Here is a 13308-nt window from a genome sequence, read left to right as displayed (position 1 = left end):
AGCGCAAAATCCAAGTCCCCCTCATTAACTTCTGCTAAATCACATGTAGTCAGTGGAAATCAATTAAAGAAAATTGGGGCAGTTAATGATCTACTCTCTGCAACCTAGATGCTCAAGAAGGGGTTTGATACAGTGGGTTGTACCTTCTTAGTCCTCAGCTTAAAAAAGTAAAACCCATTTAATGTTTACTTTGCTCCCCCAATTGTGAAGATCTCACGTTTTGCAAGGCAAGTCTCCGCGCCGTGGACGCTATTTCTATAACAGTGAAGAGGTTCACCTTAAGAGGCATTTTGCAGTATTCGTTGAGCTGGGGCACGTCAAAAACCAGACGTCGCAAGAGTTGCTGTAACATGGAAGGCCTCAAGTGACTGCGGTATGGAATAAAAAGAGAGATCGAATTAAAAAAGTAAGAAAGAATATAATAAAGGAAGGAAAAATGAAAAAAAAAACCACTCATCCATAACCATACACCAGCGCTAAGCCGCCAAACACTTAGCTCCTAAAATAAGATCTTGGGTAAATCACAGTCAATGATAACACACTTTAAAAAGTGAGTACAGTTGACCCTTGAACATCATGGCAGTTAGGGGTCCAACTCCTGATTTCAGCTCAGGTCATGATCTCAGGGTCGTGAGATCGAGCCCCCTGTTGGACTCAGTGGGAGTCTGCTTGTGATTCTCTCTCTCCCTTTGCCCCCCCCACCCCCAACTCTCTCTCTCTCTCTAATGAATAAATAAATCTTTAAACAAAATCCACGTATGACTTTTGACTCCCTCCAAAACTTTACTAATAGCCCACTGGTGATGGGAAGCCTCACCAATAACAATTGATTAACACATATTTTGTGTTACACGTATCACATACTGTGTTCTTACAATAAAGGAAGCTAGAGAAGATATTAACAAAAATTATAAGGAAGAGAAAATACATTTATAGTATTGTATTTATTGAAAGAAATCCATGTACAAGTGGACCCGCACAGTTCAAACCTGTGTTATTCAAGGGTCAACTGTATAGTTAAAATATAGGAAGAGGAATGTGTGGCTAATGAATTGAGCTACCTAAGGTAAAGTCTCATCACCAGGTGACAAGATGTTGTAGGGTCTATGCACACTCAAAATGCAGTCATTGATTATGTACAAAGAATGTAATAGAAAGAAGGTGCAGTTGATTTTATAGCCATCTCTAAGGGCCAACTGTCCAAAGGATGAAGCTGGAGCTTACCTGTGCATAGGTGGAATCTGAGGCCACCTACTGGTGTGATCAGAAGGGAATTTAAGGCCCTCTGAGCCACCATCCTGAAATCCTCACTACTGGAATATCTTTAAGTTAAGGCTCTCTCCTCAAAAAAACTTTTAACAGGCAAATGCAGTAACTAATTAGAAAACAATTTATCAAATTATCAAAGAGCTCTATCTTAGGAACCAAAACATTAGTTCTTAATCTGAACACTGAATACTTGCCTGAAAGACAGTCTCATCTTCTGGTCCATGAACCCTCAGGGCAAGAGCCTGAGCTGTGTCCCCCATTTCTTTTCTTTTTTTTTTTTTTTAAAAGATTTTTATTTATTTGACAGAGAGAGATGAAGCGAGAGAGGAAACACAAGCAGGGGGAGTCGGAGAGGGAGAAGCAGGCTCCCCGCGGAGCAGGGAGCCCGATGTGGGGCTCGATCCCAGGGCTCTGGGATCATGACCTGAGCCGAAGGCAGATGCTGAACGACTGAGCCACCCAGGCGCCCCTGTGTCCCCCATTTCTTCACAGTGAGAGATGAACTCAAGGAAGAGGTGATCAGAAAGCTTGTGGCAAGGGGGCGGGGGGAGGGGACCGAGCATATCCTACGAGGAGATGACTGAGAAAGGGTGGGTGTATGGCTAAGGCCTGGAAGCTTCCTCAGACTGGAGTCACTGGAGTTTTTCAATCACACAATTAAAGGCACACAGGGAAGCATATTCGCAGGTGAAAAACACGGGCAGGGGTACTTACTTGCAAATGGCAAGCAAACATTCTTCTATGGTGTCCCTCTGAGCTTTGGTGAGGGACCGTCCCTTGGAAAGCCTGTATATTGTCTGTAGTGTAGAATCGATCAGAGACGTGTAGTGTTCTGTTCCGGCAAAGAGAGGGGCGCATCTTGTGAGGAGCGGGAGCACGGCAGAACATAAATACCTATTTAGGGCAAGTGCTACCTCTGTGGTGCTCAGGGAAACCTAGGAAAGGGGATTGGGACTCTGGTTAATCTCCCCGGGAAAGACAGAGCAAAGCTTACCCCGAGGACGGAGCTCCTGTCTAGCAGGTGGGAAAGCTTACACGCAACAGTGTCTCACAGCAACAGAGTGAACAACTTTCTACCTTGTCAGCAGACCCACTTCTCTTCTGCATTTTCAGTGAGAAAATACAAAGTCAGGTTAAAAGAAAAAAAAAACCCGAAGGAACGCAAAGGCCGGCTGGCCCTAACTCATTCCAAATGATCGACAACCATCTGTTTCCCTCAAAGAGAGATTCTAAAACCTGTTAACATCAGCTGATGATCGGTCTAACCCAACGTTCTTCGTGTTTGCAAAGGCCAGCTAACAGGCTACTATGTTATTCTTCTGCTTGAGCTCTCTTTTCTCACCTAATGGAGACTCACAAGTTATCTCTTGTGATTTTGAGATTAGTAAGTGGCTATTGGACAAGCAAGCCATCAAACTACTGGTTTTGTGACATTTTATAGACAGAAAGTGGAGCTCTGACCCCCATCACTTAAATTATAAGCATTGTGAGCCATTCACGATCTAATAAATGGCATGGGGTGGAAGTCACTAAAGGGAACCTAACTTTGCATGGGAAAAGGGTACACGGAATAGAAACTTAGGACCTGCTCTAAAATTCTGCTGTCATTATCACTCACAGTGTTCTTTCTCATTCATTTAGACAGGCTAGACACAAGGAATGCCCACTTAGTGACACTTTGTCAAAGCATTCTTAGCTACCATTTTGGAAAACTGAAGAACTTCAAAAGAAACCTTGAGATCCACAAAGATGAAATCTTCTCATTATATCCTGTGATTATCACAGCCGTTAGATCTGTAACACATTTTCTATAACTTATGATGTCATAAACTGTTTTGAACTGTACACATTTCCGGGTATTCCTATTAATTTTCAAAAGTTTGTCTTTGAGAAAAGATTCACTAATCAGACTGAAAAGAAATAGCAAATCTTTCACATTTATCATTTTGACAGAGTTGTCACAATGGGGAAGGACAGAGTTTTGATTCCAGTGGCTTAAAAGTTTTCAAAAGAGAATGCATGTACTAAGGAACTGAGTGTTTAACTTCTTGTGCTGCAGATGGTACTTAGACAAGCATGTGATTTGAACACCAAATGGTAGAACAGCATTTGCCATTTATTTGATCTACAAAAAAATCAAATGATCTGATCAGGAACCTTGAGAATGTCTCACAAGTTAAAACAATTACTTTTTTAAATCAAAGAATTTATAGAAAAACTCAAAACAAAACTAGCTGTGGAACCATTGTTTTAATTATCCAAAAGGACCATATGCCCCTGACACTTTCATGGATGTACCATTTCTTATCCCCATGCCACAGATAGGAATGGAGCTCCCATTCAGACTGGGGCTTGGATTGCTTTCCCATTGCTGGGTGATCCCATACATCTGTGAGTAACCCATTCAAATCGAATCCATGCCAGTTAAGGTACGGGCTGGCAGACCACCCATTACAGAGCTCAGACTTCTGTCTCTGTTGGACACTAGGCGGAGCCTTGAGAGACTTTATGACTGATTAAGAAGACATGTTTCTTCTGGCTCTTTAAAAGTAACCCTACACTGGCAAGATGTTTTTAGACTTATGCTGATTGAATTATTCTTTTCTCCTTGGACCCAGGACTCCTGGTGTACTGTTCCTGACTTGGGGCATTATGCATCTACACTTTATAACTCCTGGGGCCTCCGGTCTCGATGTCTATTGATGTTGGATTCTTTACCCTTGACTTTTGAACTTGGGTTTGCCCTTGACCTCTGGTCTTGACCTTGTCATGCCCAATACCCCATAATTGCTTGACTTGGAGACTATCTTTCCTGATGGGCAGTGCATGAAACTTAAGGAAGGAGAGTGAGAAGAGTATTTCCAGCCTATAATTCTGCCAACCAGACTTTTTCAAAAGCAATAAGCCCTGGTTCTCAACTGAGGAAGACACGGTCCCCAAGAGGACATTTGATGATATCTAGAATTGGTTTTATAGGTGGTACTACTGATATCTAGTGGGTAGAGGCCAGGGATGGTGCTAAATATCTTACAATGCACAGGATGTGCCCCCACAACAGATAGTGCCAAGAAACTTGCAACAGAGGAACCTGAATTGAATATTTGAGGTTAAGTTTACCTACATTTAAGTCTCTGGCACAACAAATTAGCATCTTCCATTTCTTGGTGCCTCTGTTTTCTCACCCTTTAAAGCAGCCTGCTAATACGTAATCAGTAAATAGAAAACATTCACTTTGAAATCCATGTCACCAATGTACAATGATGGGAAAAAAATTTTTTTTATTTTAGCCACTTACCGTATCTAGAGAGGCAGAGGCTCTTAAGTCGGGTAAAAATCCAACCTCTAGCAAGTGGAGCAGAAAAGTTTGATCCTTAATGCCATAAACACGATCCAAGAACAGCACCATGGGTGCCTTGTGGTCAGGGCAGAAGTTGGCTGCCATATCTGGCTCACTAACGGACCCATCTGAAAGACCCAAAGAGAATGTCATGTCCCCTTTTCTATCTCCACAGTCTCAAAGGCAACACAGAGCGTGTCTGTCTACACTTTGTTATCCTAACAAGCAATAGGAATACAATATTGTGCTGAAGCCAGCTGATACCGACTTGGGAAAGCTGGTTGTTTACACTTCCGGAATTTTTTGAGCCAGTTGTTAGACATACTCATTATTAAAAACTAAGATTTACAATTAAGTAAATTATATTTAGGAAGGTGACAAATACTCAAAACTCGTCACCTCCTAATGATCTCACTATAAACTATACTCTTGAGGTTATTTACATTTATTTTATTTGCATGTTGGAAATACAATACAATGGTGGGCCATGTGTATTCTCTTTCCAACTCCATGGCTCAGTGACACATATTGATAGCTTGCACTGGACCATGGTTAGGGGACTTACACCTCAGAAATGGGCAAATGTCAGGCATCGGGGCTTGAGTTTTCGCTTTGTTGACTGAAGACACAAGAAAGGAAGGGAGAAAATGTAAGGTAGATTAAATTTAAGAGTGTGTCTTTTCTGTAGCCATCGTATCATAAATAGCACAAAACTGAGGAAATATCCTCTTAGTATTTGGAAACTATTATCTGATTTAGGTGAAACTGAGAACAGATCATCCAGTAATTCTAATCTTATTTTGATAAAAAAAAGCTCAGAGATGAAGTGAGGAATACCATGAAGAAAATAAAAACTGCTTGACTTGGAGAATAAAGACAGGAGTTTGAAAGAGGACACAAAAGAAAAACAGTCTTCCTCCTAATATTATGTTAACATCAAAAACGAGGAAAAAGAGCCCCTAAAGGATCAAGCTAAGGCAGAGCATATTTACATATGGTACTTCAGAAGTTACCCTAATAGCCCCGAAGGTTTAGTGCTAACCAGCCCAGAGCCTCTTTCAGCCCAGGGATCAGGGCAGGGCAGAGGACGAAAGCAAGAAGGGAAGGGACCTTCCTGACAGGAAGCCGCTTGCCTCTCCTGGACACCAGGGGGAGCCGGATCTGAACGGTGGAGGGCTGAATTCATCTTTCCCACATACCTTGTGTTCTGAGGAACATTATTTTTTTTTTAATTTTTAATTTTATTCATTTATTCATTTATTTTAAGGAGGTTCCAATGCAGGGCTTGAACTCAACAAGCCTAAAATTAAGACCTGAGCTGAGATCAAGAGTTGGGACACCCAAATGACTAAGCCACCCAGGTGCCCCTGAGAAGCATTATTTTTATAAGATGTTTTGTGCTCAAAAAGTTTGGGAAATAGTAAGTTCAACATTTATTTTATCATATCTTTTTTCAAAGGCTCTATAATCTTAATGTAATTCATGATAAATGTGTTATTTTTGAGACTGATGTCACCAAGATGGAGGAGTAGGAGGCCCCAGCCTTTGTCTCCCACAAAAATCAACAATTAGACAGCTATCCATGAACAAAAACACCACTGGGAGAGGTCAGGATTCTACTTGAGAAACTTGAGCAACACAGTAGAACAAAAACCCCAAGAATACACAAAAAGGTAAAGATGCATTTCGCTGGCCTCATCCCAGGCTGGCACTGTTCAGAGCCAAGTGGGAGCTCCTCAGCTAGAAAGAGTTCGGTGTACTGGGAAGGGAGAACTGGGTGAACAATCACCTCCTCCAGATTCGGGGCACTACATAAAGGACAGCTGTTCGGGTTCACCCCTCCTAGAGACCAGTGAAGCAGAGATGTCTCAGAACAAGAAAGAAGGGCAGGGGCTACCCGCATCAACCATGCAGTGGGAGTCGCTGTGTTTTCAGTGACCTGCTCTGAACAGGACCCCAGCTCTCGCTATGGAAGAACCCAACATCCAGCAGAGCCACCGTGAAACCCTGGCAGATTGCCCAGGTTTTGTGTGTGCAGATGCCCAGCCACCTGGGTCTCTTCCCACTCCCGTCTCCCTCACTGCCAGAACCCAGGATCTGCGCTGGCAAGTAGTCCTGGGCTCTGCAGCTGTGTGAGTTCAAGATGTCAGCTAGACTCTTGCAGCTGCTTCCCAGCACTGGGTGTGCCCTTGGGAAGACTTCCATCACTGGCCTCTATTGCCATGCACACACCTGGGCTGAGATCCTGCAGCCATGGGAGTGCATGCTGACGTACAGGGCCCCCCAGCTGCTTGTGGGCCCAGTCCTGACCTTGCCTCTGGTCAGTGGCCTGCACTGCTGGGCTCCTCTGTAGCTAGCACCTGCAACTATGAACTTGCGTCCCACTGGCCTGAGTCTTATCACTGGCTTCCACTGCTGTGCACTCATTGTGAGACCCTGCAGCCACAGGCAGGCATGCTAATAGCCAGGGTCCATGTAGGTGCTAGTGAACCCATATAGTTCGCCCTGATCCTTGCTGCTGGCCCTGGCTCCTGCCACTCCATGTGTGTCTGCAATTGGCTTACGCCACTCCATAGGCACCTGCAGCTGGTCCCTGCGGCGGAATGTGTACACACCCCCAGCTCCAGCTACCACCACTGCCTGACCTCATTCCTAGTTGTTAGATGTGGACTTATTGCTGAGGACCCCAACAGCCCTTGCAGCTCCCGAGGATTCCCAGCAGCACTTGCCAAGGACACATAATTATCAATGTGGTGGACCCCAGTGGCCTGAGCTGCCAAGACATCACGCCCCGACCCCCAGACACGAAGCCAACACCCAGCCCTGTACTTGGTGCCCTGTCCCACTAGACCTGGGGTCACAGCACACTCTAACATGCCCTCACCTACAGGTGCAGTTCTTTCCTTCTCAAAGTCAGTCCATTAAGTCTGGAAGAGGTGACTGCTTCTTCCTGTGTGCAGGGATCTATGTGAGGCTATAGGTACCATAAAGAAGGGAAACAGGACACCACAAAAGGAACACAGAAACCTTCTAGTAATTTGACTCCAAAGCAATGGAGATACATGAATTACCTGACAAAGAATTCAAAATAATTATTCTCAAGATGCTCAGAGAGCTACAAGAGAACATAGGAAAGCAATTAAATGAAATTAGGAAAATACAAGAAGAAAATGAAGTAGAAAACATAAAAAAAATATATAAATTTTGCAGCTGAAGAATACAATGACTGACGAATGATGAGAGACGATGGACTCTGAAGAACAAACTGAGGGTTCTAGAGGGGAGGGGGGTGGGAGGATGGGTTAGCCTGGTGATGGGTATTGAGGAGGGTACGTTCGGCATGGAGCACTGGGTGTTATGCACAAACAATGAATCATGGAACACTACATCTAAAGCTAATGATGTAATGTATGGTGATTAACATAACAATTAAAAAATTAAAAAAAAAAAGAATACAATGACTGAATGAAAGAATTCATTGTTCAGAGCACTTCAACACCACACTGGACCAAGCAGAAGGATCAGTGAGCTCAAGAAAAGATCATTTGACATTATCCAGTAAGAGGAACAAAAAGAAAAAAAGAATGAAAAGGAATGAAGAAAGCCTATGGGATTTATGGGACACCATTAAGAGAAACAATCTACACATCATTGGAGTCCCACAAGGAGGAGAGGGAAAAGTAGAAAACTTATTTAAATATTGTTGAGAACTTCCCAAAACTGAGGAGATCTTTAACATCCAAGTTCATGAAGCTAGTAGGTTATCCCCAAACCTACAGAATGGGAGAAAATATTTACTAACCATGTATATGACTAGGAGTTAATGTCCAAAATATATAAGGAACTCATATAACTCAAAAGCAAAAGACCCCAAATAAGCCAATTAAAAATGTGCAGAAGACATAAATAGACATTTTTCCAAAGAAGACATCCAGATGGCCAAGAGACACATGAAAAGATGCTCAACATCACTCATCATCAGGGAAATACAAATCAAAACCACAATGAGATACCACCTCACACCTGTCAGAATGGCTAGTATCAAAAAGACAAGGAACAGTAGATGCTGGCAAGGATGTGGAGGAAAGGGACCCCTTGTCACTGTTGGTAGGAACAGAAATTGGTGCAGGTGCTATGGAAAACAGTATGAAGATTCCTCAAAAAAATAAAAACTAGAACTGCCATATGATCCAGCAATTCCACTTCTGGGTATACACCCATAGGAAATGAAATCACTACCTCAAAGAGATACCCACACCCATATGTTCACTGCAACATTATTCACAAGAGCCAAGACATGGACACACTCTGAGTGTCTGTTGATGGATGAATGGATAAAGAAAATGTGAACGAACACACACACACACACACACACAGAGGAATATTATTCAGTCATAAGAGCGAAGGAAATCTTGCCATTTGCAATAATATGGATGGACCTTGAGAACATTATGCTAAGTGAAGTAAGTCAGAGAAAGACAAATACTGTATGGTCTCACTCATATGTATAATCTAAAAACACTGAAATTATAGAAATACAGAGTAGATTGCTGGTTACCAGGGGTTGGGGGAAGTGGGGGAAATGGGCAGATGCTGGTCAAAGGGTACAAACTTTCAATTAAAAGATGAGTAAGTCTGGGGACCTAATGTACAGCATGGCGACCACAGTTAACAGTATTGTATCCTTGGAAGTTTCTGTTAAAGAGCTGAAATGTTCTCAATATAACAACAAAAAAGGTAATTACATAATGTCACGGATGTGTTAACTAAATTTATTGTGGTAAACATTTGCTACACACACACGTATAAAATCATCACACTGTACACCTTAAACATACATGTTATATATCAATTGTATCTCAATAAAGCTGGAAAAAATGTGATACACTCCAAAGCCTTTCCCAAACTTACTTGACTCCAAACTTCTCAACACATACATCAATTAGTATTTTCTACAAAAATGTTCCCTGGAACACCCAGTTTGGGAAACACCATAACAGTCAGACTCATGTTGTCTTTTCAATTCCTCCACCTGGCAGGAAGAACCTGCCTGTACAGCAGGGGGAGGGAACTGGAGAAACGGAATGCTTTGGGAAAAGATTAAGTTTTGCAAAGCTAACACTGACTGATGCCAAATCAATCATCCAAGTAGCACTGGGATGGGGGGAGATATCTTTATATCCATGGCCAGGAGGTCCATGGGACTGTGGCAGAAGGGAGCCTAAGTCAGGCCCTATCCATCTGCTGCCCCACCTGGCTGTACAATCTGGGGACACTGAGGCAAAGGAGAAGGAGGACTGAGGTGAGAGCTTTTATTTGTCCCATTCCATCAGCCTCCTTCCAGAGGGTTAGAGTGTTCAGAGGACTGTGAGGTCTAGAATGGCCCTATCCACCGGGTGTAGGGTGCAGGGGCCTTGGACACAGGGAAGCAGAGGAGAGAGCAGCCAGCCGGAGCCAGGAGGAAAGAACCCTCACTGCCAGAAAAAGAGCAAGACCTTCCCCAGTGCTGCCTGCCCTGCAAGTGGGAGCCTGGCAGGACTCAGCCTTCGGCTGCTTCTCTTACCTTTGTTCAGGGAGGGCACCTTCAAGGGGATGCTGATGATCCCGACCAGGTCCTCTGTGGGGACGAGGGAGCGCAGAATTGACCTGATCCGGATGGCTTCCCCCTTTCCTGTCTGGATAAGCTGTAACGCAGGGTTGGAGAATGAGATTAAGGAGGCTCCCATACCGCTTCCCCACCCCATGTCCAAACCACTGGCAGTGACATTGTTCTTAAGGCTGGGTATGCTTCTATACTTCCCTAACTGCCACAGACGTTTAGGGTCATGGGGCAAAAGGGAAGATTTCTCTCGATTTTCCACAAGAGGTGCTACTGAGGGGATAATCCTGACCGAGGAGGTCACTTGATTCCTTTGCTGGGATTACAACGGTCAGGCAGTTATGGGATCAAGTCTCCGCAGTGAATGTGGGGGCTGCTGGGGTTCCTCAGAGTCACTGCAGTCCCGGGAGCTCTCTGTGGCCATGACGGAGGTGTTGACACTGTGGCCACAATTCTCGACTTCAGAATTCCGTGAAATATAGAAATGACTGATGAATTTCATTTCCTAAAAGTCTGGTTAATGCTTGGGCTGGGGGGGGAATTTCGAGGATGTCACGGAGGATGTGAGCGTCTCAGTGGAGTTATCCCAAGATGGATAACCTGACACATTCAACCAGGAAGGGGCCAACCAGCCTGTGCAGGGGCACATCCTCGGGAACATGGGGGCAGCAGGTACACTTCTGGGCACAGGCTCTCAGCTGAGAACTGAACTGTTACGAGGTCAGGATGGAATATGCCCTGGTCAGCTGGATGGTGTGCTGGAAGATGGCTCTTGGAGGCCCCGGGGGAAAACTGCCTATGCGCTCACCCTAGCTGCCACCTCTCATTCCTGTGGGTATAAGGGAGGCTGTCAGTGATGATGGCATCTACCCTCCCACCCCCACTTACAGAGTAGGGGCCCAAGGGAGGGGTGCTGGGAAGGGGTATGTGTCAAGTGCTGAAGCAGAGGGGCAGGAAGGAAGGAAGCACCTCCTTCACAGATGGGGCTCTAATGGCTTAGGGGTCTCATGAGGGTGTCTTCCTGAGAATAAGCCAACTGTGTCACCTGCTTTCTGAAGTGATGACAGGTGATCAGGGGAGCTGACACCTGCCCCATCCTGTTCCCAGGCTGCAGAACACCCTAGTATTTCCCTTGCTCCCTTTCAAGCTTCCTTTATTTGTTTAAAGGCGTAGAAATGTAAAGATGGGCCTTGTGGATAAGGTTGGTTTATCACATAGTAGGAACCAGAATCTTCAGTTAAGAATTCTGATCAGGTGGGCGCCTGGGTGGCTCAGTTGGTTAAGCGACTGCCTTCGGCTCAGGTCATGATCTTGGAGTCCCAGGATCGAGTCCCGCATCGGGCTCCCTGCTCAGCAGGGAGTCTGCTTCTTCCTCTGCCCTCCCCTCTCTTGTGCTCTCTCTCTCTCATTCTCTCTCTCAAATAAATAAAATCTTAAAAAAAAAAAAAAGAATTCTGATCAGGCTCCCCTATCAAGATTTAGACTTTCTTCTATCCACAGTACTTTTAACATAGATTCTTCCATATTGTAATAGTCTCCCTAAACACATGAGATTAAGGAGGCTAGACTGGGCTAGATTGTGTTTTAGGCAAGCCCATGACCTACTGGAAGAAAGTTAAGAGTGGATGTTGTAGTGCAGTGTTCTAACCCATAGGTCATGACCAATTAGTGGGTGTAAAATCAAATTAGTGGGTTGTGACTTGCATTAAAAAGCAAAGTATATTAGTATAGAATAGCAAATATTAGAGTGAGGTGTCTGTAGTAAGGGTGAATGTTGCTTCTGGAATATATGTATACTAGGTAGCAATGGAAATTATTATTTCTTACTATACCTAAAACAATTTTTTTCATTAAGCACTTTGAAAGCCACTACTTGAATGGATTCTTTCATTAGTACTTAAAAAAATACAACATATCCACTGTTAACTTGTCAATGACCAAATACACAATCTCATCAATACCAGATACCACTGTTTATATCAACCCAATCTGCACTGCAAGCACTTTTTGGGGGATACCTTGGAATAATCCAAATGCAGTGAGCAGGGCAGAAAGAGGCAGGCAGGCACCAGAGCCTCGAATGAGCAAATCAAACAGTTCTTTTAAAGAATTACCTAGTACATTTTGTAATTAATAATTTTTAAATCTTTTCTATTTTGATATCAAAAGCAACTATTTCCTCCCTCACTTATGACATGAGGCCTTCTGTGAAATAAGGTCACTCTCTCTCTGCCCCGAGCATAGGTGAAAAACGGAAGAGGAAGAACACAACTTTTTAGGTTAAAACTGGGGGCCTGAGAAGGCATCCCATAAACATCGAACCATCTTTTTCCAGATGCCCGCAGAGCTTATCTCCGGAAAGTAATCAAACGTGAACCATGGGAAGAGACTGCCTTTCTGGTGTCTCACACCATGGGCATTGGGAAAAGAGGATTTTCCACGTGGAGTGTCCCCATGGCCACAGTCAAGAATCAAGTTGGTCACATTCTGACCATATTGAAGGATATGGAAACATAATTTTTCGGGGCTTCTGAAACAGAGTATGTGGGGGATGTGCCCAACCAGCACCACAGAGAAATCACACACACAGGGATTTGCTCAGGAGTCATTCCTTTAGAAGGCTGCAGAATCGGCTACAAGAGATGGAAACGACTTTTGATGTTAGCCGAAAGGAACTGAGAGAAAGCGGTGTTAGCAAATGCCAGAGATTGAAGGAGAAATTACATTCAGGGACTCCCCAGCGCTCTTCACTCAAGCCCCTCAAAGTTGCCCTCTGGGAACTCACGTGCATTTCAGGTGCACAGCGGCCCAGGAGATCTATAAGAGCTGAATAAAAAGACATAATTGCGTTGCCCATGTGCACGATCTCTTCATCTTCACTGTCCTCCAAGCTGCGGAGAGAGAACCAACATGGGGGAGGTGTGAGGAAGGCTGGCAGGTGTGGCCATGTTGTTAGACATGAGCTGCTTGACCTGGAAACACTCTGCTCATCCTGAGCATCACACATCCTTTCCTCAGGACACCTTCTCTCCCAACGAGGTGGTTTTACTCAGTAAGCTCAAAGGACCCAAATATTTGTCCGTGGAATTCCTATGATCCCCTG

At 44.1% G+C, this 13308-nt stretch overlaps 1 protein-coding gene across 1 annotated transcript in view; it reads right to left on the bottom strand.

The window, feature by feature from the left end:
* RYR3 (ryanodine receptor 3) overlaps positions 1–13308 on the bottom strand; it is a 509236-nt gene that overhangs the window by 109511 nt on the left and 386417 nt on the right. The window contains 5 exon segments of the mRNA XM_064570716.1: positions 278–368; positions 1984–2204; positions 4565–4734; positions 10170–10290; positions 12991–13096. Coding sequence (XP_064426786.1) covers positions 278–368; positions 1984–2204; positions 4565–4734; positions 10170–10290; positions 12991–13096 — 709 coding nt within the window.

This window comes from Mirounga angustirostris, unplaced genomic scaffold, assembly GCF_029215605.1.
Source record: "Mirounga angustirostris isolate CCGP_5_RB_7025 unplaced genomic scaffold, mMirAng1.0.hap1 SCAF_9, whole genome shotgun sequence".
Classification (NCBI taxonomy): domain Eukaryota; kingdom Metazoa; phylum Chordata; class Mammalia; order Carnivora; family Phocidae; genus Mirounga; species Mirounga angustirostris.
Note: the sequence above shows the minus strand (reverse complement) of the source record. Positions and strands in the feature narration are given on the sequence as shown.